Source organism: Pinus tabuliformis, chromosome 8 (genome assembly GCF_031772625.1).
Source record: "Pinus tabuliformis cultivar Carrire ecotype Pingquan chromosome 8, CPIR1, whole genome shotgun sequence".
NCBI lineage: Eukaryota > Viridiplantae > Streptophyta > Pinopsida > Pinales > Pinaceae > Pinus > Pinus tabuliformis.
In genome coordinates, this window is record NC_142294.1 from 151,168,841 (window position 1) to 151,196,748 (window position 27,908).

Here is a 27,908-nt window from a genome sequence, read left to right on the forward strand (position 1 = left end):
ATAGCCGCACGCGTGAGAAGTTGGAAGTACGCATGAGTAGTTTGAAGTCTGCATGAGAAGAAGGAAGGCTGTAGGGGCTGTAGGAAGGTCGCAGGAAGGCTACAAAGGCCATAGGAAGTCCACAAGAGCCGCATGAAGGACACGAGAGCTTGCTGGCTATAGGTGAAACAAGGCTTAAGAAGGGCTAAAAGTGCTGACCTCAAAGGATAGCAGGTTGGCCAGGTTTGACTGGTATTTCTCCCAAGATTGAGTTTCTTGTTGAGTATGTTGTCATTAATGTCAAAGCAGGTGCAGGATATCGTCATTGATGTCCTCAATATGCTAGAATGAATGGATGAGATGATGCATTTATGAAACCATAGCTCTAGGGTTTGGATCACTTGGGAAGATGATCATACCCCGCACTTGTTTCACACTTATTGATCATATTTGTCATGATTCTTGGCATGGGATCCCTCCAGGCTGATAGCCCTCGTCAAGCCATTTCTGTTGATATGTGGAGCGCTTCATGGGCCCTCACGGTTTGAGAGATATGCCCAATCAAAGGTGCTAGCTCCATATCGTGGTCAATAGCCCAAATAAATGGATGATGTGCCAGTCAAGTAATTTTATGGCAAAAGGTTGGTGTAGCGCTTCAAAATTAAATAAGAGGGTTGTTATGAAAGGTTTCACAATTTATTAAAGTTGTTGTGGGGGGATTTCAAAACTTATAATAAAATTGAATAAGACTACAGGTTGGCCCTAATGTATGACTCTAAATTTTTAAATTTAAATTTTAGTCTCCCCTCCATTAGGTTGGCTCCTAGAAGCCTCGTTTACCTCTATAAAAGGATGGCTCGTTCTCCTTCAATGTATGCATGAAGAGGTCTTTTGAAATATCATCTTCGGTCCTGTGGAACATGGACAGATCAGATGTGGAAGCAGGGTTTTGGTCCTTGGACTTGTGGTTTTGGGTTAAGGTTTATTCTTCTTTTGCCAAGGGTTTTGCTGGGTTATCTTGTTCAAGTTTTGCCTGTGAATTTTGAGTGTTAAACTTTGCGTACTAGCCTTCTGTCTCGGCCTCTTGAGCCTGTTGCGTTGAACTTTTTGTAAAGGTCTAAGTTTCTGAGTTTGTGAAGGCATTTTGGAGGAGGATTTCACAGTGTCTAATGCTGATCCAATACTCTGAAACCTCCTGCGGCAAGAAGACAGTCGAAGCTTATTCTGAAGTTCGTGTGTGAGTTATGGCTCATTTCTGGGTTTAAGGGTTTCGTTTGGTGTGTCAAATCTTTGCAGGTGGTCTTCATTTTCTTGTGTGCTCTGTTGCCAGGACTAGTGACATTTGCACTGTACTCAGGATGGGTAATACGAAGATTTAGACTAGGGTGAAAATTGCAGTGCAGTAAAGAGATAATCCTCGATCCAAAGTTCAGAACAATGTGGCCTTGCTGTCTATTTCTCTGCGGCCTTGGCTATTCTACTTGGAAGGTCTTGTTATTGTCTCACGTGAAATCTAGGCCAAGTCTTAGAAGAATGTCCATGACACATTATCTCTGTGTTTTCGCTGATTGAAGAAGGGTCTTGTGGACTGATTATGGCATTAATTTTCATTTGTTTTGATGAATGGATCTTCGTTGAGCAAGGTTTCTCTGCATAGGATTTCGGTCCCCTTGAGGAAACATCTTTAAAACACAGATCATATCATTATGATGACTTACAGGTGTATCAGTCCCTTATCTCTATTCATTAATTACTAAGATACGTGCCCTAGTTCGTTTGGCTGGTTTGAGATTAGGACTGAAGTGTTAATGTACTTGCTCTTGAGTAACTAAATGTTCTGAAGCTTTCCACAGTCACATGAAACTAGATTTGAAGCACACTTGGTCATTGGAGGACAAATTCACCTCAATAACAGGTCCAAATTCATTGACATCATAAGACCGATTTTGCTGAAGCAAGACCTGATCTTCTAAAGCAGTGCAACTGTATGAAATAATCTTGTAGCCTATCTCAAAGATTTTTGAACTCATTATTGTGAATTTCATGAGGCCACACTCCTGTAGCAAATGTGTATTTTCTGAAGCAAGTCTCACTCACACGAGGTCATGTTTTTTGCCCTTAACAAATGATAGATATTGAGATCTATGCCCTAAGTCAAAGCCTTCCCATGGGAGACAATTCTTGAGGTGGACTTCATAACATAATGGTAGGGCAAGATTGAGTGTATTGAGGCTGCTCCTGAACCAGCTTTATCTTCTCTGTTGCATGCATCGGACAGTGGTTCAACAACATAACATGGGGATCTAGATAGCATGTGAATGGACAGTAGAAACACATGAAACAGCGAAAGAGCACACCTGTAGCATGAAATGGCAGAGTTTGAGCGATGGAGTGTTGATGACAGAGATTAGAGTAGTGCGTTGTGGAAATTGATTGGCTTAGACACAGATGCTGCCTGTGCGTGAGAATCATAGATCAGAATAATGCTCATGACATAGATTAGAGTGACCTGTACTAGAAATCAGTGATGCGAAAATCGCGATAAAATCGGAAAATCGCGATTTTTTTAGTGTGGTGATATTATCGCCTGATTTTTACACTAATTATTTTATTTTTATTTTTATTTTTTTTTCACAAAAAATTGCAAAAAAATCGTGATTTTTTGGGGAAAAATCTTTGATTATTATTTTTATTTTTTTGTTTTGTTTTTCTCCTCCGATTTTTCAACGGGAGGAGGAGGTGACACAACCTACCCAGGCTACCCCTGTCACCAGTAGAGGACGTGGTCTACCTCCTATAGCTCCTAGTTCTTCAGCTTCTAGAGCACAACAGAGTCCATTGCCAACTCCACCGACATCTACATCTAGAGGGGCAGAGGAAATCAGTAGTATTAGACTTTAGTTATTTGGTTCATTTCATTGTATATGACATTATGACTCATGATATGAGATATATTATTATATTTTTTGTTGATATTTTGAGGCTGAGTTGGGACTCAGGAGTCAGGACTTACTATTCAGGACATGATTCACTGTTATGTGTGATGTAGCACTAGAAATGATATTACACATCTTATATATTAGTTCTTTTATCATATTTATGTGTCAATGTATTTATTTTATGTTGTAGATGCTTTAGATATTGAAAAAAATTGAAAAAAATGAATATTTTTGTATGTTATGATTTTTTCCCAATTTTTATGATTTTTTCCTATTTTTTCCCCTCGCCAATAATATCTCGATAACGATTACTACAACATTGCTACAGACATGCCTGTTCGTGAAAGGGTACTTACCTGGCTATATATACATGACCCTTATTCTCATTGTATCATCATTCCTATTCATACATTTTATATATAATAATATTTGTATCCTCAATGGATATTTTCATATTCAAAGTCTTCTAGAGTCTTTAACAGGAAATATGAACTTTGTTCGCTTCAGAAAGTATGTTGCAACCAATGATATTCTTACGCTAGATAAGGTGGAAGAAAGGATCAAAGAAAGAACTTCACTTGAAGATGTTGTTTTGACCCTATAAGGTGCTAGGCTTGGGGGTGGTAGGGCAAGATTTGATCCCGGAGCTAGGGCTTGGCTTTTCTACCAATTCCACTGTTGGAATGGCTTCAAAATTGGAGGAGATCTTGAGGAAAGGCCAATGCAGGAGACCCTAGGAGATCGAACTTTTTTGGTGGCTAGCTTGTCGGGAAATTGATGCCCTAGGTACCCCAACTTGGCTAGACTTGGAAGGAGGTGAAAGAATATGATTTTTAGTGACCAACCTTGGTAGATCAGTGCCTTAATATTTGGGAGAATGGAGTCTATGATGAATATGAGTAGGATTTCTTGGTTCCCAGTCAAGGAGGTCTCAAGATCACTTCTCTAGCCTTTCTAGGTCAAGAAGAAGCAACCTTGTAACTTTTATACTTAGATGTGCAAAAGGAATGGTTTATCAAGGTCAAATTCATTAATGGAATTACCCCTAGGAGATTTCGCTCATACTACATGGCCCATATATTGAGAGATGCTATAATAGAGACAATTTCCACAATTTTAAGCAGTAAATGCATGCAACAATTAGCCCTAGAACAACGAAAATACCAGTCCAACGTATATGACAAAAGTAAACAAGAATAACATTAAAAAGGATGTACTTACATGTAACAGAGTATATCCAACCATTCACATTGACAAGAGAGAAGCTCCAAGAGAAGATAGACCAAAATTCACACATCAAAATTCATCCATAAAGCTCCAATTCATCCTCTAGAAAATGTGCGAAAATTTCAAGAGAGATAAAAGATCCAATCCAAAGTCATGATGAACAAATGTGCTCATCTCACTTGTATTTATACACAAATTAGGAGTTCGAATTAGCCTCCTTGGTCTACATAAGCCCCAAATATAAAATAATGTTCTAATAATTCAACTTTTGGTGACAAGCCCACCAAACTAGCTCATAAATGAAAAAGTAAGCCTCTCAGGAGGTCAAATAATAATCTATGTATGTTGTAGGGCCCTCTAAGAGGCCTAATGAGGTCCATGGGTGCCACAATGAAGAATAGGACTCTCAAAAGCAGTGGACAAGGGGTTGGCCTCTTGTAATAGCCTGTGGTGCTCCAAATGACATGTGGGGGCACACAAATGTCTTCATGGGTCTCCAAACAAATTGAAGATCCTTGCAGATTGCCTGCAAGGGCTAAGATGATGGTGTAGGTGATGCCACATCATCGTGCAAGTCCTGGATCATTTGCCAAGTGTATGGTGTAGATCTGGGGTCAGCTGGGCATGATAGATCAGGTGCATCCTCCTCATCCAATAAGTGAGCCACGAGTAATCTTTGAACGACTATGGGAATCCATGGAGTGCAATCTGTTGCTGTGGAGGCCCATGAATTTCAACGAGGCCCATGACTTTCAATGCTCACCCTACATGTGCCAATGTATCCCTTTGGAGGATTAGGACCTCGTATAGGGAGACCATGTAGAAATTCCCACCTGTAGATCACCTGATAATGCAATAGACTAAAGCAAAATACTTGATCTACTTCTACAACCAATTTAGCGGAAGCTTAATTGAACATGAGCATCATTAATAAGAACACATATAACTGATAAGAAGGAATCATTCACACATAACACAGAAGAAATATCCAGGGGAAAGCACCAGCCTAAAATCCCATCTCTATATTATCATACAAGTGGAAATATAACCAGTATTACAAAAAGAATCAGCTCAAAAGCTATGTTGCTCTCTCTGCAATACCTCTGCTACTCATAGACAGTCAAAGGCCTGTCTACAACCTCTGGTCTGCCCTCCAAGCCTCCTCTTTCTTTGCGCAATTTCGATTGGAGTCCAGTGCAGCCACTTGTGTGAATTGGCCTCTTCACACACTCACTAACCTCTGATCCAACTACGCAGTCTTGAAAGAGATAAATCCTTTTCATGGATGAGCTTTCTTTATAGGAAAAACATTCATCCAATTGATAGTACACTGTCCCTTCTCTGATCTCTACTAGGTCTCTGTCTGAACTGACATGCATGAGTTATTCATGAGAGAATATTCAGTTATCTGAAGTGCAGCAGTTATATGCAAGCATGCATTAACTAACTGAATTTATATTAATTTAAACAAACTGTTTAAATCAATCTAACTGGACTTGACTCAGTTAACTGAGCCAAGTAATTACAACTCAAATTAGAACTCATCCTTATCTCTTTAACTTATGGATAAATTCCTCAATTAATAGAGAAACTGTTGCATGTCCTCACATAGACTTCATGTTTGATTTTTCACAACTAATTAACTCATGGTGAATTAATTAATTTATTTTCAAACAACTGTTAAGTTGAAATTCGAATTTTACTTCCTATTTTAGTCCAGGGATTGACTAAAAATAGGAAACCATCCCGAACTGCTAAAAATAGAATGCTATTTTTAGCACTTCCATTTTTCATTCCCTGTTGCTCAATCCAGCACTGGTACTCAACCTACTATTTATAATAGTGTTATTTTTAGCACTTCTATTTTTAGCATTTCTTGTTGCTATTTTCAACACTCCCTCTCAACAAGAAAGGCATTCAACTCGAACCCGATCCTGTACCTCTGGAATGTTCTGCATGCAACACTTCTACCAAGTGTGGTTGCTCTAACAACTCTAGAAACAAAAAAACTCCCCACTGACCTCTCTGTTGGGCTAGAAACATACTCTGATGCTGAAGCTCTACCTGCTGCTGACAAGTGCTCCCTCTCTGACCTTTGAGCTGCTGCAACACTGCATGCATCTCATACTGTTGCACACCTCTCTATGCCACACTGCACTGGTGCAACACTCATGTGCCTCCCGCATTGTTGCAACCTGCTAGCTCTACACAGTCCTGGGACTCTTGCACTGTAGCTCTCTTTGCTGCTCCATCCGCATTTGTCTCTACCCACTCAGCCAGTCTTGCTACTCCTCGTCGGGGCTTCTGTAGCAAAGTTGAATCAAAGAGGTTGGGTACCTCAAGGATCCTGCCCCTCCTCCTTGGGACGATCACTCCACATCGCCCCACCTCCTTCTTGGAGGTATGGCTGCATGTGATCCCTCTGCCCACCTGGCTCGAAGTTTCCCCCTACTGGAGGTCTCTACATGAGTATATGTCTCTACTCGATCTCCTCTCAGCTTCTCTAGTTGTGGCTGCTCCACAACCTCCTGAAGCTGTTTCACCAATCGTGGCTCCTCCACAATCGTTTGAGACTTCTTCTGGCGCTGCATGTTGAGAGGTAATGTACTCTCCCTCTCAACCACCAAGTCTCCATCAGTTGCCTTGCTCCTCAAGGCTTTGCATGCATCTTGAACCTCAAGAGCATACAGGTTCTTGACCCGTGAACCGATCTGCTTCACCTGTCTAGTGATGATGTGTCTAAGGAAAAACTTTCCCTTACTGAAGACTACATCATATCCTTTGTCTTCCAGCATCACGATTGACACCAAGTTTCTCTTCAGTCCTGGTACATACTTGACATCGGTCAAGGTAAGGCGAGCTCCATGCTCCCTTTGAAAAATAACCGTGCCTACACCTGAGACACTATACTTTTCATCATTACCCATCGCTATGAGTATCTGGAGATCTTTCTCCTCCAAAGTACTGAACAAACTCTTGTCGCTGGTCATGTGGAAAGAAGCTCCACTGTCAAGAAACCAACCACTTCCCACCATGGATGAAACCATGCATGCGAATAGTGTGAAATCCAACTCAAACTGTGAGGCCAGTGCCTCAACTTCCGATCCTTCCACGAATCCCTTCTTGGATTTCCTCAGTGGACAATTTGTAGCAAAATGGCCCACCTCACAAAAACGAAAGCATCGCACTTTCAATTTGTCAAACTTCTTCCCACCATGGGAAGAACTGGATTCGGAATGAGAAACCTTCTCCTTCCCCTTCTTCGCCTTACTTGCTAAGGCACAGTTTTCTTCATCCTCCATGGATGAAGAACCATCTCTGGTGCTTCTTCTTATCTCCTCCTGCATCAAATCCGACCAAAGTCGTTCTCAATCTGGTAGTTTTTCTCTTCCATTAACCGAGTCCTGGTAGCTATGCCAGCTCTTAGGAAGACCGAGGAGTGCAAGACTCACCATGTCATCATCCGCTGTCGCGATCCCTACACTTTCAAGCTCATCCCTGCATTTGGTGAGCTTGTTTAGATACGTAGAGGTCGTGTCGCCCTTTTCACACTTGATCTTCCGAAGCTTGTCTTTCAGTGCCAGCTTCCTCTGATCACTGCTATTCTGATATAGATCTTTCAATGTTTTCCACATTGAAAACGGTGTCTCCTTCCCATGGAGACTTGAGATTATGTGATCTCGAACTCCCTTCAGAAGGATTCTCCTTGCTCTAGCCACACATTTCTTCCATTCAGCCAATTTAGCAACACCAGTCGGCTTTGGGACTTCTTGATCAATGAAGTCCTTTAGACCGTTATCCGCTAGTACTGTTTCCATGTGATCCTTCGAGGCTATATAATTTGAACTGCCATCAAGGGCATATTCGAGTCTCAAACCATTGAACGCCATAGGTGAAATAGAGATGTGATAAGAACTCGATTTCTATATTCAGGAATCACAATCTTCACACTTCTCCCTTCTTGTATACTTTTCTTCCTTGATCACCTTTGCACTGATACCATGTAGAAATTCCCACCTGTAGATCACCTGTAATGCAATAGACTAAAGCAAAATACTTGATTTACTTCTACAACCAATTTAGTGGAAGCTTAATCGAATATGAGCAACATCAATAAGAACACATATAACTGATAAGAAGGAATCAATCACACATAACACAGAAGAAATATCCAGGGGAAAGCACCAACCTAAAACCCCATTTTTGTATTATCATACAAGTGGAAATATAATCAGTATTACAAAAAGAATCAGCTCAAAAGCCATCTTGCTCTCTCTGCAATACCTTTGCTGCTCATAGACAGTCAAAGGCCTCTCTCCAACCTCTGGTTTGCCCTCCAAGCCTCCTATTTCTTTGCGCAATTTTGATTGGGGTCCAGTGCAACCACTTGTGTGAATTGGCCTCTTCACACACTCACTAACCTCTGATCCAACTACGCAGTCCTGAAGGAGATAAATCCTTCTCATGGATGAGCTTCCTTTATAGGAAAAACATTCATCCAATTGATAGTACACTGTCCCTTCTCTGATCTCCACTGGGTTTCTGTCTGAACTGACATGCATGAGTTATTCATGAGAGAATATTCAGTTATCTGAAGTGCAGCAGTTATATGCAAGCATGCATTAACTAACTGAACTCACATTAATTTAAACAAACTGTTTAAATCAATCTAACTGGACTTGACTCAGATAAGTGAGCCAATTAATTACAACTCAAATTTGAACTCATCCTTATCTTTTAAACTGATGGATAAATTCCTCAATTAATAGAGAAACTGTTGCATGTCCTCACATAGACTTCATGTTTGATTTTTCACAACTAATTAACTCATGGTGAATTAATTAATTTATTTTCAAACAACTGTTAAGTTCAAATTCGAATTTTACTTCCTATTTTAGTCCAGGGATTGACTAAAAATAGGAATCCATCCCGAACTGCTAAAAATATAATGATATTTTTAGCACTTCCATTTTTCATTCTCTGTTGCTCAATCCAGCAATGGTACCCAAACTGCTATTTATAGTAGTGCTATTTTTAGCACTTCCATTTTTAGCATTTCTTGTTGCTATTTTCAACAGACCAAACCCAAGATGGAAACCATCTGCAATCCTGCATAAGATCTAATTCGTCCCTCGCCTTCGAGTACAATGAGTCATTAAAGAAATCGAGTAAATGAGCTTACCTGATCATGGACCATAGGTGGGGACTTCATGATGGCTTGCCTTTCCATAATGGCGTTTGGGATGTGCCAATGTCTCCTAAAATCCAAATGTGGTTAACCAATAATTCTATTAGGTGGTTTCTACTTCTAAAGGGGATAATATAGTCAAGGTATGCCCTTTAAAAGGTGGTGGCATATGACAGATAGGTAAATGAAGTAGGGAATGAGAAGGGGCGGCCCTGGGTCACATGCTGGGGTACAAGGGTAGCTAATAAGAGGGAAGCCCACACTTGGGTTCATAATATGTAGGAGGGAGCAATCGTGGTACATGAGGTGTCTCGGCCTTGATTTTTCCACCCTTATTTTTATGCTTTTTTCTTTTTTTATGATTTTCTTTGATTAACTGCTTAGGGCTCAAGGGATTAGAGCATGATTTATAAGATAGCAGTGAATTCTCCCTTTTAAGGTGGGGCAGTGCCGTAGTACATCGCCTACCAGGGGTTGAGACAATCATGGGTTCCTATATGATGAAGGCTCATAGAACTTGTAGGAACTAGGGTGATGGCCATGTGATGGGGTAGAGTTCATATATTGGCTTTTTCCCATGTGATAAATGTATTTGCCCTGACCATATTTTGTATTTTGTGGTACATTTTCCTGTTGAATCTAGCCATACATGCTTTTATCTTTCTTTTTAGCTGCATCAACCTCCAAGGTTCATTCTAGGCCATGACCCAAGGTGTGGGCAAAGGTAAGGAGCAAGCTAACCCTATGTGGACCCTAGCAGGAGAAATGATGAATGGGGTAAATAATGAATGGAAAGAGGGTAATATAAGCGAATAAGGAAGCGGGACCACGCAACCAAAATCGGGGTTTCCCGTGAAATACCATCCCTTGAACCAAATGGTTAGAAAAAGAGATCCCACGGGACTATAATCCATGGTTAATTCCTAAAAAGGGTCTAGGAGACAAAAGCACAGACCTAGCCCATTTTTTCTGCCAAATCCCCCCATTAATCCATGCCCAAAAGTGTCCATGATAAACAAACTACAATACTCAATTTCTAAATGGCAAGGCATACCTTTAGATTTAGGAGGTCCACCTTCAAACATACGATCATGGTAGATGGGCAAGGGACCACATGGATGGCTCAGGTGGCAGAGAAAATGGCACAATGAGCTAGGTGGTGGTTGTAAGGGGTTGCTGGCCACTGCTTGAGGACCATCTTGGAGAAAAAAGTTCTCCTAGGGATATTACCCACAAAATGGTGGGTAACAAGTAGTGGCATAGATATTTGTTGGAAATCATTAGGAAGTAATTATCTAGTAGAAAATTGTATTATATTGTACATCTTCTAGAAAATTCAGCAAAGTTCCCTTACAAGAAGACATTAGGGATGGGGTGAAACTTCCCCCGATTCTTGATGTAAGCTTGAATTTTAGGAGTTTACTGCTGTAAATGTCTAGTTAGTGCTGTTCACTCCATTTGAGGGTTGTCTTACTTAAGTTGATGTTGAGAAATCAATAGGGCTACAATTGAAGTGAGTTCTCTTAGGTTTGATAACTGCTTGTGATATTCTTTTACTTTTCTTTATTATTAGCTTCTTCTCTTATTATTGTGTTTTTCTTATCATCAGACAACTACCAAAACATGAGGGTCAATAGTACACAAGGACACAAGATATAGGTTACTACCTAGGGCCAAAACCTCTCCTAGAGAGGAAAACTCGCAAAAATTTCTTCTCTTCTTATAGATTCTTCAAATGACAAATTCCAAGACCTCTAGACCAAGGCCAAGACCCTTCCAAGACCAATTCAAACCTTCTGGAAGATGTGCTTCTTCTTATCAAGCCAAACCAAGTCAAATCTCTTCTAAGTGCAAAACTTTGATCCCCAACTTCAAATTCCGACCCTCACTACAGGTCTGAAATTTTTAGCCCCCTGCAACAAGCTGCAACTTCGCACGTGTGGGTGAATTAGGGTTCTTTAGGATTCCTCCTTCCTTCGCTTGGGCTACTTCCTCTTCAAAGGCTTGTAGGTGACCAAATAGACTTCCTTTCTTCCAATTTTGACCCTTCTTGATGACTTCGACCTTATTGTTGCAGAGACCCCAACCTTCTTCACACGTGTGAGAGAGAGTGTGTAAAAATCAGAAATTTCGTCTTCCTTCTTCCTTCTAGACCTTTGCTTGCCTTTTTCCTTCTTGTTCTTGCTTCCTTGATGAGTGAGTGATTAATGCTTCAAATGAGGTCAAATGGTCTCTTATATATAGCCCTTCCATGAGGACGAATTTGTTGATTTTGGGGTAGCATTGGATGTGCTCTAGCTCCAAAATTTTGTGGAGGGGCTAGAACACATGAGATCTCCAAGACCTATACATCATTTGAAGAAATTCCACCCGGATGAGGAGTTATTAAAATAATTAATATTTTTAATGGGTTCCTAAGTCTAAGTCATGAGGATCAAGTCTGTTTTAATCTTAGCCGTTGATTAGGGAATTAATCTCGGCCGTTGATTCATCAGGAAAAGTATAAGACGAGGCTTGAGGGTCAGTTGGAGATACACCAAGTGATTAGTATCTGTCCTGAGAGGGAAGTTCCTCCACCCTCAACGTCTCTCTAGCTTGCCCAACGCCACTTTCTTTGGCTCCTGGACTGGCCCGCGCAGTGCCAATGTTACCCAAGCTAGCACTGCCTCTCCTAGTGTCAATCTGCTCAATGCTGTCCTTTTACTGCTCTGCGTCTTCGTCCCTATCTCCCTGACTGACGTTGAACCCTCTCTGTCTCTCCTCCACCTACAACTCTTGCTTTGAATCGATTTTTTTCTTGCCGAACTTCGACTAGTGAGAAAATCGATTTTACTCGGGCAACAGAGTATCTGCCTGGTGTGTTTCCCAAATGACCCTCAAGCCCCTTCTTATATCTTCCCGTTGGATAACCAACAACCTAGATTAACTCCTAATCAAAGGCTCAAATCATTTTGACTTGATCTCCGTCTTTATCAAGAAGATTCACCCACAATTAGATTAATACCCATTAATATTTTAATTCTCTTAAGTTTAGACTTAGGAACCCCATTAAAAATATTAATTATTTTAATAAAATCGTCTCAAGGTGGAATTTCCCAAAACGGTTTCTAGGTTCTTTGGAATACATGTGCCCAAGCCTCCCTGCAAAATTGGAGGTCTAGAGCACATCCGATGCTACCCCAAATCAACAGTGCTAATTTATATCAAAGCATTGCCCATGAGTGCCTTTGTAGAGGGAGCCCCCAATATTTGTCTTTTTCTTTTCTTTACATAGCTTTTTTGACAAGCTTTATTGATCATCATGTAATAATGAAATAACCCTTTTTTGTGTTGGGCAGTTTATTGCTTCATTGGGTCCGGGATGTTCATAGAGAGTTCCTTTGACTTTGATAGGCATGATACTTCAGGATGAGTGGCTATAAAAGAGGGGGTAGATCTCAAGCTATAATTTGGCTTTTTCTTGTTTTACATCCCTTGCCATTCTTTTGCATTTTAGAATTTGGTCATGATTTTTATTTCTCATAGTTGCATCAACCTTGGGTATATACAACCCCTTCATCTCTTAGGACAAGGTCAACAATGACCTGGCATGAGCAACAAATAACAACCAATCAAAAGACAGGACAATGAAGCAGGGGAATGATGACAACTGTTAAGTATGGGTAACATGGAACACCACCAGCATTACAGCCTCCTATTGGTGCCCCTCCTAGATAGTGAATGAAAGGCCCTAAGGAAGAGCACATCAGACTAGGGGAAAGTGATAACCACCATGGTGAAACAATGGAACAAGCATACAAATGATAGCGGTCTATGATCTATCATCCAATTCAACTTGTGATCCATAGTAGAATGCCCATAAAGATTAAATGAAAGCACTTGAATACAAAAATGGTTAATGTACCTTACAATATATGAGCCACCTTCATCAGATGATCAAGCTAGATGCTTAAATGCGCTTACTGGAGAGTGGATGAATGCCATCTAAGGTTGGCTGTCTATTGGTCATGGTAAAGCTGTTGGCTGGCAAACTGCATTCCTAGGAGAAATTTTTTCACCTAGAGTTACCAAGACTGGTGGGTGGGTAACATGGCAGAAATGCTTGTGTGTCTCAGAATAGTTGTTGCTAATGGCTTTCCCTTTTGCCAGGATACCTGTGCATCTTTGCTTTACCGTGGTCCTTATATTTCACCTGACAAGTTTATTATAACTTACATCATATGTGTTTAAAAAGTTATAATTTTTTTTCAAAGTGAGTGTGTGTATTTATTTATTTCCAATTTATACTTTTAAATTATATAGCTTATATAAATTGACAAGTATATTACTCTGTGTGTATATACATATATAGAAGATAGTAGCGTTATATATATTCACATATAACTTTATAATTGTATATATACATACACACACACTCAGTAACAAATTGTATATTTGTTAATTTATATAAGCTGTATAATTTCAAAGTTGAAAATCTATATATATAGAATTTTATTGTTGTCGAATTTGAAAAGGTAGACAAAAATGAATCATGTGAGTTTGCATATGGTGTTATTGGTTTTAGTTATCAGGTTTTGCTTGGAAATTTTTTAAATGGTAAGATGTGTGATTGAAGTGTTTGAGATGCAAGACAGTCCATGGGATTTTCCTGGAAAGGAATTCTTTTTGTAGTTCTGGTATTATAAATTTCAGTTGGGAAATAATTGCTATAATTGAAGCCAATGTGATTATTCAGTTCTCATTTAAAAGTACTTGATGCAAGAAAATGAAAGATGTTTTTCTGCAAGTTCTTCTAACATTTCCGGGATTTCAAATTTCAGGTGGGAGATAACTCAATTGATATTCCTGAAGCTAATGTGATTATACAAATATCGTCTCATGCTGGTTCTCGGCGTCAAGAAGCACAACGTTTGGGGCGTATCTTGCGAGCAAAGGTTAGACTTGTTGGACTGTTGATACTATCATAGATCAGCAGGAAAGAGAAACTAGAATTGATAAATTTGAACTGCAAAGAAAATAGAAGTTTGTGATAAGAAATTTTTCCACTAAAACTCTTGAATATCTATTGTACGGACAACTAGTATCAATAAATAAAAGTTTGTGAAAATAAATTCCTCCACTATAACCCTTGAATACTGATTGTACACCTCTTAAGATGGAACAGCTAGGTTACTTACAGTAACAACTCAGCGGCGATCTCATGTTATTATCCATATGGTAACAGGCCAAAGCTACTATTTGTTGGTGGCTCTATTTTCTAGTGAGCAAAAAACACTATTTTTAGTCTAGAAGATTTTGTTTGCCTCTACTACTTTCGTTGCACTGGGCCTTTTAGAATATAGGTGCCAAGTAAAGACAAGAAGAAGCCTTTATCTTTATTGGAATTATTTTTTGTCTAACGATGTTCATCATTTCCAATTGTTCAAGGGAAACTTTGAAGGCAAAGGTATACCAAGTAATATGCTTTGACTTCTTAATTCTTTTTCTTATTGATAGGGTAAGCATCAGGATAGGATGGCTGGTGGGAAAGAAGAATATAATGCTTTCTTTTACTCCTTAGTATCTACTGATACACAGGTAATACTTCCTTTCCGTGGTGATGTTCAGCATATTCATTTTTGTTCTAGTTTCTGATTGAAGTGACTCATTATTCTACATATTCCACTGTGCTTGTTAACTGCAGGAAATGTATTATTCTACAAAGAGACAGCAATTTCTGATTGATCAAGGTTACAGTTTCAAGGTGAGCAACCTCAATAACACCTAATATACTATGTTTTTAAGATTTAGGTACATTTACACCCTGAATGTTGGACATTGGGTTCAGTGCTCCCTGTGTGTTTTGCTACATGGAATCCTAACTATGGTGATTGTAGCAGAGACTAATGCCTCCATGTTTTCATATAACGACAATTGTGATTCCAACAAGTGGTATCAAAACGACAGGGCTCGAGTTCAAAACTCACTTGGCTCGTGCTGGGGGGGGTTGTTGGACATCCGTTTCAATGCTCCCCATGTGTTTCGCGACATGGACTAACCACCTCTCATGGATCCTAAGTTTGGCGATTGTAGCGGAGACTAATGGCTGCGGGCTTTGTTCTAACGACAATTGCGATTTCAACCCTGAAGAAGCAAGACAATGTCAAGAGAAGGAAACTAGGAACACACACACACACATACAAGAAAGAGAGATCCACAAATCTCATAATGACAATGAAGAAAAGAGATAGGTTGGAAACTTAGAAGTCCATTAGGAATTGATTGAAGAAGATGATGGAGCAATAGCTCAAAAGTAAAAGTTTCCATCTTCCTTATCATTTTATTGTTCTTGTATTATCATCAATTGTTCTAGCGCGTTTGAGAGGGGTTCGAGCCTCATCAAACCTCACATTCCAGAATCCATCTAGAATTTAATAGACTTAATAGTTTTCAAGATTCCAACAAACTCAAGTCAATTCTTAGTCAAGGCACACTCATCCTTTAGTAAAAAATAGAAAGATGAGGAAGCTCCTTCCTAAAGTGGGGCATCCATCTTCTCCAAGAGTAGTATACTTTGAGGGTGACATGCCTGAAAATAAGATGTGCACGTTCATGAACTGAAGCTCACCAAACTAGAGTTTGGAAGTCTATTGTATGATAGTTGAACTTCAAAGGTCAACTTTGGAATTAGCAATCCAAGTAGGGCAACACCTCTACTAGAGATAAAAAAGCTAGGTCAAGTGGGGCCTACAATGGAAGCTTCTAGTGTTGGAATATGGGTGTAATCTTGACACGTGGATACAACATGCACATACGTATCATTAATGTATTTGTAAGCATGGCTAAGTTGAACCTTTGATCATTTATTATGATTTATTATAACACTAGGGTGTGGTTAAGGTTGACCTAGTCAAACTTGTCTCATTAACACTTCTTGGGGATAACACCCTACTTGAGTTGTCCATAAATACAACACAATTCTTATTTGTATTTGTTGGACCCCTAATTCATTATGGTTAGTGTGGATGAATATGAATTGTCATGGAAGTCCAAGAGACCTCTTGGTATATGAAACCAAGGGTCAAAAAATATGTATTTATATGTAAATCATGTGAATAGAAATGTATCTCACGTTCATCTAATTTGTTGTGTATTTACATGAGTGTTTAACATGCCATCAAAACGCTGTTGGTCTTGCTAAAAAAATTGACCTTCTTGAGTGCGTCAGAACTGTCCTCCTCAAGTTTGTAATTCCTTAGCCTTGTCTACAACTATTTTTCTGAGATACCATAACTATGTTTGGTGTAACTTCTCACAAAGATAATTATGGTCTGACATAATGTTACTTTGCGCCAATCGTGTCAAGTAGAAACGTTCTCTACCCTTCTGCAAATGCCTCCCAAATCCATGCTTTTTTCTAACCATCATATCTATCAACACATTTGATAGTTCTACCATTCTTTGCATGGTGTATAGACACCTCTGCTCATTGTGTTCTGTGTAGAAGCGCCTTTAAGGTCTGGCCTTCTCTCTACCTTCTAGTGCTCCTTTCCTCTCTACACCCATTTGCGTGATTGCTGGTGAATCTTGTTCGTGGCTTATAACACTATTCTTTTGGTAGCCGCTCTTATTGTGTTTGTCTCGAAATTCATGCGCTCCATTTGTATACAATTATTTTGGCCATGAGTTGTCCCAAGACTTTGCTGGCAAATAATTGTTGTTGTTTCTTGTTATTCTTGCCACTATTATGGTTGGTAAACGACGAGGGGACGAGCATTTCGTTCCCTGTACCTCCTGTGGTGCTCATTGCTGTGATCATGGCGTAGTTTGAGTGAGACAATGTTTGTCCATGAGAGCCCCAGAGGCCTAAGAAATTTGGTGTTGTCGGCTTCTTATCACTCGTCATCTCGGAGACAAATGTTGATGTAGATTTCCTTGGAATTCCGTTATCAAGGGAGACATGACCGAACTTTCTAGAATATAGAGAAGAGGGCTTATTAGCCACTAAAAATGGGTGACCCCTAGGAGAAGCTTTTCATCTATTCATCTCTTCCAACCAGCAGCTCCTAAGAGCCACTTCTACAGTAGTCATGTTTCTTAACCCATTTGTCAAGAGCACATGTTGGAAGGCGAGCTTTTGATCAAAAGGGACTTTATTCATTATGCAATCAGGTTCTTATGCTTGTTTGTATTTGGGCATTTTGGCATGAATTAGGGGGTGACTTGGAAGAAGGAAGGGTCTTGGTCGCAGTCTTGTTCCCTCAACTTAAATGGGGGGTTAATTTTCAATCCTAGTACAATGGGACTTGTTGTCACCCAAATTGTACACCCAATGCGACAATGCTCAAGACAGGGGTTGTCACTCTAATCCTTTCACACTCCATTTAAGCTATCTCCTAAGTGTAGGCTAAGGGGGGTAGTCCCTATAGATGGAATGTTGAGGAACCCGGTGGAAACCAACAAGTTAAGGAGATACAAATAAATATCCTAGCAACTTGAATTAGAATTACGTGACAAGTAAAATTATTAAGCACAACCAATTAGATATCTTGAGATATAAATGATAGACAAGTGCCTCAAGATTAATTACTTGCACAACAAATATCAATATGTCAAGTTACAAGATGAAACAATTGTTGTGATGATGAGATGCAAAATCTATCCTAGAAGAAATATAGGATCTAATCCAATGTGAGATGCAAGATCTTGGTTGATTTTAGTTAATATGCCTATTCTAGGTGAATCCTTCCTCTTAATTATTTTGAAGCTAGTCACAAATGCAAGTTGTAGAGAGAAGTCCACGGGAAGGAGGCTAAGGCCTCATTAACGATACCTCCCCTGGAGTTCTAACGACCCAGATGCCTTCGTTCCTACAAGGGATTGCCCACAAGAGAATTGCAAGGTCACTTGTGTTAACTGCGAATGAGGGTCTAGACTTCTCAAATTGGGTGAAGAAGGTGGTTCTATCTTTCTTACAACCAAGCTTATGCTTGGAGGTAAATTTTAAATGTGCACTTCTAATCTAGAAATGAAGATGCAAATGATGATGGAATTAGCTTGTGTTATGAATATAATTTATATGAAAAAATAAATAAATACAAATAAATATAAACAATAAATAATCAAAAAGTAATGATTAATTAAATAGTCATTAGTTAAATGGAAAGGCATGTCTAAAGGACATGCCCGTTAATGAAAGGGCACCTGCCTAGGTATATAAGCAGGCCTTCATTGTAAACATTCATATCCTTGTACATTTCATATTATTAATAAAATATTACTACAATACATTGTGTATTTATATCTAAAGCACAACAACTCTAAGTTTTGTCACTTCAACTTGCTTCAATGAGATTATAAATATGTAAAATGCTCCAATATGACAATGTTAAACCACTTGCAATCAAGATTATCAAGTATTACTTCTCAACACAAGATTACAAGAATGCCAATAGCAACCTATGAAGCACTTTAGACAACACTTAGAGATTATCTCAATGAAACATGATTAGCAATATTTATTACTCAATGATTCAAGGTGCTTATTAGAGCTCATTAATGTGTCAATTAGAGTTCTTATTACACTTCTCTTATGCTTATGTTACTTATCAATTAGAAACAAGAGCAACTTTAATGTTTCTCAAGCACAATGAATTGAGCACAAATGAGAGCAATGAGATTGCTAATAGTGATAAGTAATGTAAGAAGTGACTAGCAAATGCATATAACTAACCATGAGATGCTAGAAAGAAAGACAACAATGCAATGATGCGAGAATGCAAGAGCTAGTATGCTTATCCTCAAAACCAAAGAGAGACTAATGCAATCGCTTAACCAATCCTTGAAGCGCGTAATGATTACTTGGAGAATGCACTAGACCTCAAGAACACTTATGCCAATCAGATCAACCCACTGTTGCTATGAAAAAAGTCCCAGAAAATCACTTGGAAACAAGCTAGGCACGAATGATTAAGCCCTTAGTTAATATGTATTGTTCTTTAGGGTGTCTTAGGCCTATGTTGATTAGTTTTAGGATTTCTTTAAGGTGTGTTATGAATATAATTCATATAAAAATAATAAATGTAAATATAAATATAATAATAATAATAATAATAATAATAAATTATAATTAATTAACTAATAGTTAATTAGTTAGTAATGAAGAGGGTGTTAGAAAATCAGAATGGCAGAAAGATTTTCTTACATAGATAATTACTTGTCATTCTTTTATCTTTTAGTTCATCAAGCAATTGCCAAAACTATTAGACAAGGACAACAGATGTAGGCGGATAGCCAGGGCAAAAACCCTATCTAGGGGAAAACCCAGTCAACAATTCTTCTTTCAATAGTTTCTCGAGATAATCCAAGACTCTAGACCCAGACAAATACTTCCTCCACACCAAGTCAGCCCTCAATCCTCCTTGCATATGATCTGATTCAAAAGCAACTTCAACCTGGCAATATCAATAGTAGCTTCGACCCTTTAGCAGTAGCAACAACAACTTCAACCAAACTTGGAGAACTTCAATCTTCCTAGATACACCTCAGAACTGAGTGATAGTTCTCCCAAAATTTCAATCTTGAGGCCTTCTATCTCCTTCCAGAAACTCACTTCTTTCCAACTCCTTTTCTAGCCCTTTCTCAACTTCACACTTTTCTAGCTTCTAGCTTCAGAAATCGAACTATGTGTGAGAGAATGAGATACTCTAAATGAATTCGAACTGCCTTGTATTTATAGCCATTCAGGGAGGTCGAATTACTTGTCTTGAGGCTGACTTGGTGTGGAGAAAACTTAATTCATTTTTGACTAAAAAAATAGTTCTTTTTACATGATTTGAAAGCCTAAGAAAGGTCTCTTTTAATGTAAAATGACTCTAATGACTCAGAATAAATCCTAGAAGTCCTCAATGGGGACTTTGACCTAAAACATGATGACCCAAGCATGAAACCCATGCTTTAATAAGTCTTAATAGTAAACATATTTTCTTCATTCTTTTGATAAGTACATCTCAATTACATTTATGAAGACTGAACCTAGTTACATATTTAAAAACTCCCTCTTAACTAGGGAGGTATTCATTAGTAGAAGTACAAGGAAGATCTCAGAACACATGAACCATGAGGAATTTAGGGCACCACAATGCCATGGACTAGATTCTTGACCAGGGAAATCTATCCAAGGACCTCAACCAATTTAGACACCGCAATGCCATGGACTAGATTCCTAACCAGGGCCATCTATCCAGGTGGGACTAAGATGGACTAAAGCTTTCAACCAGTTAGGTACCATCAAGCTTACTTGCTAACCATCAACCTAGGGATCTAGGTGCATATTTGAGGTCAGATCTCTACGACCAACGCCACCCTCCCTACTTTGGGAACTAGACATCAACACACAGTGCCGAACAGATGTCCTCCCAGGCAATGTCTTACACAAAGCCTCAACTTCCCGATTATTCCAATTGGTAGCAAATCCTCCCCGATCTAATAGATCGACAACAAAATCTCTCTCGATCAAACTGATAGACCACCGTAAGCATGTAAAACATGCTATCAAACCTTCGAGAGATTTACCTGTACAAACACAACCCCAATTAATAACAAGCTTTCAAGTTTCAAATGTACATTAATAGGTACAAACCTTCGGGGTTTTGCAGACAAATTGATGTTGCTTCTTAATTTTTTAAAGTAGGACTTAGAGCTTTCCTAATGAATCTTGATAGAAGATTCCTCAATCATACGACTTCCTTTCCTACTTCTCATGCAACAACATATTCCACACATTGATCCGACGTTTCTTATCTCAACAACGCTTCAAAATACATTCTCCAATTTCCCTCTCACTGATGGCCTTCACTAAAACTTACGGCTGTTAGTCCTGGTCTAGTGCATGACACATGAAGTAGAGAACCGTATCCATCACTCCCTCTTAATCAAGGAGGATCTAATATACCGAAGCTTCCTATTAACCTAGGGAGATCAACTTTCATCCAAGCTCCCTCTTAACTTGGGGGGCTCAACTTCTTTTCTAGGACATCGAAGAATCTTTCATCGCTTCCATCCTTCTTATTAGAGCTATCATTCACATAAATTTCTTCATCATGCTTATCATATCAACTTTACTTTACGAGCATCTTCATCATCTTGAAGATTATGTACCTGCACAACTTAGAGAGCAAGTACAACCAAAACTATAGAAGCATGAAGTTAACCATATCAGAATCATATAATGGAAGCATTCAACTTTAGACATCAAAATACTCAAACTTAGTTACACACAAGAGACACATACACTTCAACTTCTTGCTAGGGTTTCTGTCATAAACCCTAGACTACTTCATCAAGACTTTGAGCATTTCATAACAAATTTCATTACATCTAGGGTTTCAATGTTTCTTCCAGAGGTATGACATACCCTACTTCATCATATTGCAAACCCTAGAAACAATTCAAACAAATATAAATCTACAATGTATCTAACAACTTTCAGAATTCATATGTTAGACTTCCTACTAGGATTTCATACAAACCCTAGATTTCATACATTAGATTTCAATAGTCAAAACCAATCACAACTCAATCAACAACATGACTGGCTTCCACTAGGATTTGTTGTAAACACTAAACTTTACTTATTCCCAACAATCATAACTTAAATTTAGATTTCAACAATCTTACACAAATCTCAAATTATCACATTGTCATCATATATAAGAGATTTGGACTTTTACCAAGGTTTAGTTACAAAACCCTAGAATTCACAAATACTATAATCCTAGAGAATCAAACTTTGACTAGGGCTTAGTTCCAAACCCTAGGACTCATGACCATCAACAATTAGGTCAACTCATATATCTAGGAAGCATATCATAACATGTGTTCGTCAAACCCAACTACACAAATATGAATAAGAGTTAAACATATGACAAACTTGATCATACTAGGGTTTGATCGGACAAACACACACATGCCAAGGATTTCATTTCTAAGACATTATAAGGGTCTTGCTTATACATCCTACCGAACCCTAAATTATCAATACTTCAAAGGTTAGGGATTTCAGACATTACCTTTCAACCCTAACAAGTTAGGGTTTCCATAACCATACCTAAACCCCAAACATGATTTCATCATAACATCAGACATTTTCTTTCAACAATAACCCTAAGCAGGTTAAGGTTTCACACATAATCATCAACATACCCTTAAGTTAGGGTTTTCACAATGAACCCTTCCAGGGTTCCACAAGAGTAATCAAATATATGAGGAGGGTAGATTTATGTAATGATTAATCACCTAATCAAGAATCTTTAAGATTCAAGAAAGCTAGACAAAAAGATGTTAGTAATAGTTTATCAAGAATGAATATGGAGAGAGCAAAACTTGTAATTCAAAACATACCTCTTGTTTCTTAACAAACCTTGTAATTCCAATGCTTTGTTTTGTGAGGCCTTCTTCCTTGAGTCTTCAACAAGTTTTCCTAAACAAGGAAAATAAGAGTAGAAATGTGATTAGTATTTAATGCAAACAAAAATAAATAAGGAAAACTAAAAATGAAAATGGTAATAGGATACTTATCTTTGGAGGTTGATGAGGTCTCCCTCCAAGCTTGAGGGATACTTATAACCTTAAGAACAAATAAAAATGTTTTTCCAAAATATGTTAAACCTAAAAACTAGAAATCAAAAAATAAAATAACTAAAACTTAGGTCAAAAGACTTAGTAGTGTAAGTCCCTTATATCCAATTCTTCGGGCTTAGCCTTATTTGGAGATCCTTCTTCAGCAACATTAGCTTGATCTCCACTTTTTTTCTTGTTCTTCGGATTGTCATGAGAATCACTTCTACAGTGACCCATCTTGTGGCATTGGTAGCATTCTATCTTGGACATATCAACTTTCCTTCTTGGCCCTCTTGACTTGTTGGAGTGTCCTTTGTTGTGAGAAGCAGAGTATACATTTGACACCTTTTCTTCTTCGTTGTTGGATACTAATGAAATTCTCATTTTTCCTGGGTGCAAGCATTCCACAATTGTTCAAAAGTAGGAGCTTCTTTCCGACTATTGTGCCCTGAAGCAAAAGAACTCCAAGTAGGTGGTAATTCCAAAAGTTTATTGATTACTAGCTCCTTCTTCGGTACAATTTCATTTATGGCTTTTCGTTCATCTCTAATTCTAGATATCCTCACAAAGAATGAAGCCACAATATGATCCTTTGTCATCATAGTAGTCCTTAACTCATTCTTCAAACTTGCTACTTGACCAATATTTGTGATGGTGAATAATTTTGACAAAGCTTCATACATTTCTTGAGCATGGTCTATATTGGAAATGTATGGAACAAGATTTTCCTTTATGCTTTCTACCATCAGTGTCATAGCCAATATCTCCAATTCTCTATACTTCACCTTGTCTGCATTACTGGATTCTTCGGTAGGTTTCTTCACCTTTCCTTTGACCATATCCAAGACCTTGTTCTTTTCAGGAATGAGGTGGATCCTCTTCTTCCAAGACCTGTGGTTTGATGCTCCTTCCAATTTGTTCTCACTCTTTATTGTGTTTGACATTGTCCTTGAAGATAGTGAGCTTCTTTTCTTATAAGAACTCCTTATATGATCTCTTAACTAGTCCTTTAGATTCCTTCTAGTGGATATTCAAAACTGCCTTTTTCCTCCTTCACCTTAGCTTTGATACCATGTTAGAAAATCAAAAAGGAAGAAATATTTTCTTATATAGATAATTACTTGTGGTTCTTTTATCTTTATGTTCTTCTTTTATCTTCTAGTTCATCAAGCAATTACTAAAACAATTACTCAAGGACAACAAATGTAGGTGGACAGGCAGGGAAAAACCCCTATCTACGGGAAAACCCAGTCAACAATTCTTCCTTCAATAGTTTCTTGAGATAATCTCTAGACCCAGACAGAGATTTCCTCCACACCAAGTCAGCGCTCAACCCTCCTTGCAGATGATCTCCTTCAAAAGCAACTTCAACCTAGCAGTATCATTAGCAGCTTCGAACAGAGTTGGAGAACTTCGATCTCGCTAGAGACTCCTTAGAACGGGAGTGAGAGTTGTCCCAAAATTTCGATCTTGAGGTCTTCTATCTCCTTCCTAATTTCCAGCTCATTTTCTAGCTCTTTCTCAACTTTGCAGTTTTCTAGCTTCCAGCTTTAGAAATCGAACTATGTGTGAGAGAATGAGATACTCCAAATGAATTCTTACTGCCTTGTATTTATAGCCTTCTAGGGAAGTCAAATTACTTGTCTTGAGGCTGACTTGACGTGGAGAAGACTAAATTCATTTTTGACTAAAAAATAATTCTTTTTACATGATTCGAAAGCCCAAGAAGGGTATCTTTTAATGTAAAATGACTCTAGTGACTCAGAATAAATCCTAGAAGTCCTCAATGGGGACTTTGACCTAAAACATGATGACCCAAGCATGACACATGCTTTAATAAGTCATATTAATAAAAATATTTTGTTCATTCTTTTGATAAGTACATCCCAAATACATTTATGAAGACCGAACCTAGTTACATATTTCAACAGAGGCATGTCTCATAGACATGACCGTTCATGAAAGAGCACCTGCCTAGGTATATAATAGATCCTCATTGTAATCATTCTAGACATATTTTATACATTCAACAATTCTTATATACAATTACTACTTGTCCTACAATGGATACTTACATATTTTAATTCTTCTGAATTATTTTGCTGCATATACGAACTTTGTTCGTTACATTGGTATTAGAGCCACCTCTGATCCTGACCTTTGGCCATTAAAGTCTCTATCAACTTGTTATCGTCGCAAGTTAAGTATTTCGCTTCATAAAGCTTTGAAGATTCTCCATTTTATCGTTAGGCCTTTGGCCATTTAAAAGGGAAGATGAATTCACACAACAATCATTATTTTGGACTAAATGTCCATTTTGTCTAAACGAAATTGGATATACATATATTCAAAAAAATTGCAAATTAAGTTGTCCAATGTGTGGAAGATTATTTAGTATTGAAGAACGCCAAGATAATGAACAGATGCAAATGAAAAGATTAAAGGAAGAACTTGTAGAACTACAACAAAAGAGTGAAGCATTGGAAAATAAATATAAAGATCTCGAAGATTGATTTTATGAAGAATCGACAGAAAGTAACGAAGAAATTTGGCGTTTAAGGGACCATAATAAAAAATTACTTGAGACGGTTAAGAAGTGAAAAAGCTACAAAGAATAAATTAGAAGAAGAAAATGAATTCCTGGAGAAGAAATTCAACGAGAGTCTATCAGAAAAGAAAGAAGAAAATTTGCGTTTAAAAAACCTTAATGAAAAGTTATTAGAACAAATAAAAAATTTAAAATATGAGAAGGATACTAAGAACAAAGTCAACAATCTAGAATGCGAAGAGCTTTTACGTCTAAGGAATCATAACCAAAACCTCCTTACGCAAATCAAGAAGCTTAAAAGTGAGAAGAAGTCACTGAATGACAATTTGGAACAACTTCAAGAAGAAGTATTGAACTCTCCAGGTGTTTCAATCCAAGTTAAAGATAAAGGAATAAATACCGATCCAATCAATATCACTACTCAAGAAGAAGAGAAACCTATAGAAGTTAAAACCAATTCAGATGCTGCAATTCAAACAATGGAAATTCCAAGCAATGATTCAGTAACCAACTCAACAGCAACAGTACCTGAAGTAAATCGGGAAATCATCACAAACAAATTAGGACAAGATCAAACTGCAAGAGCTTCTTGTCGACATCCGAATCACAAGAGAAAATAACTAAGTTAGTCTACATATTTGGACCATTTAGAACGAAAACAACAAATTTATGTTCCAAGGAATACTGAAGTTCGTAGATTCCAATTCTATGATTACAATTCACTACGAATTTCCAGTTACTGGAAGGTTTCACTAGAGATTAATCTAGGATGGTCAGATCCATTCTTAGTCTGAAAATTTTGTTTATCACTCAGAGGATCATAACGTCTTGTATCAACGAAGATGAAAGTTCTGAGACAATAAGATATTTGAAACGGGAAGAGAGATTCGGCCATTTCATCAGTAAGCTTTGAGGACAAAGCTTTTTGAAGAGAGCGGCGATATTATGAATATAATTCATATCAAAATAGTAAATGTAAATATAAATATACTAATAATAATAAATAATAATTAATTAACTAATAGTTAGTTAGTTAGTAATGAAGGGGCATGTCTTAGAGACATGACCATTCATTAAAGGGCACCTTCCTAGGTATATAAGCAGGGTGTCATTGTAATCATTTCACACATCTTTTATACATTCAACAATTCTTATATACAATTACTACTTGTCCTAAGATGGATACTTACATATTTCAGTTTTTCTGAAATATAAGCAGGGTGTCATTGTAATCATTTCACACATCTTTTATACATTCAACAATTCTTATATACAATTACTACTTGTCCTACGATGGATACTTACATATTTCAGTTTTTCTAAATTATTTTGCTGCATTTACAAACTTTGTTCGGTACAAGGTGATTATGAGATGATTATGCCCTAGTGAACCTATTAGAAACAAGTCAACCACATACAAAACAAGAATGAGAGCCTCACCCCCAACCACCAAGGGGTAGAGGTTGGCATCTACCTCGCTCTTCATGAAGCCCATTCCCTGCAAGTATATATCAATTTGCTCATAACACATCCTGAGAGCCTACTTGAGCTCGTACAAAGCTCTCTTCAACTTGCACACATGGTTCTCACTATTGTGTGCTACAATGCCCTTTGGTTGCTCTATGTACACCTCCTCTTCCAACTCACCATTAAGGAACATCGTCTTGACATCCATCTGATGGATTTCCCATCCCATCTATGCTGCAAGTGATATCACAATTTGTATAGAAGTATACCAGGCCACAGGAGCAAATGTCTGCTCATAATCTGTCCCCTCCTTTCGAGAGAAGCCCTTGGCAACAAACCTCACCTTGTATTTCTCGATTCCCCCATCTGCATTGTGCTTGATCTTAATGATCCAACGTGATCCAATCACCGCTCTATCTATTGGTCTAGGCACAACCTTCAACACATCATTCTACATGATTGAGGTTGTTGGAAAACTTATTAGGGCAACAGGTTTCATTTTATTGTTTTCCTTTACTTGAAATTTACTTGACATTTAACTTTATTATGTTTATATTCTATATCATCAAATAAATGTCAAAATAAGAACACAAGATGCATGCTAGGGAAAAAATCCCCTCCAAAGGTGAAAACCCACAAGAACTCTTCTTATCAACTTCAAAAGAGATTTTTAAGACCAAACTTTAGACTAGGGCTCCCACCAAGTTGACCAACCTACCTTCCTACATGAATGAAGTAGATACTTTCCAAAATGAGACTTTCCTAGTCTTGTGGTTCTGCAGTCTTCTTCTTCAACTTCTGATCTAAAGCTTTCTTGCATAACTGTCTGAGTGGGTCAAATAGCCCTCTCTAGGCCGACATGAGAAGGGTTGGCCGATTTGATTGATGGAGCCCTTTAGACACTTATAATTACAAAAATAGATTTCTTTTCTTTAATACAAGAGCCTAAAAGGGTCTTTTA

The 27,908-nt window shown here is 38.1% G+C and overlaps 1 protein-coding gene across 2 annotated transcripts in view; it reads left to right on the forward strand.

The window, feature by feature from the left end:
- The window catches only part of LOC149234573 (general transcription and DNA repair factor IIH helicase/translocase subunit XPB1-like), a 217,791-nt gene that overhangs the window by 158,274 nt on the left and 31,609 nt on the right, over positions 1–27,908 (forward strand). For both annotated transcript variants that reach the window (XM_089371870.1, XM_089371869.1), the window contains exons 16-18: positions 14,154–14,267; positions 14,830–14,910; positions 15,017–15,076. In XM_089371870.1, coding sequence (XP_089227996.1) covers positions 14,154–14,267; positions 14,830–14,910; positions 15,017–15,076 — 255 coding nt within the window. The remainder of the gene's footprint in view (positions 1–14,153; positions 14,268–14,829; positions 14,911–15,016; positions 15,077–27,908) is intronic.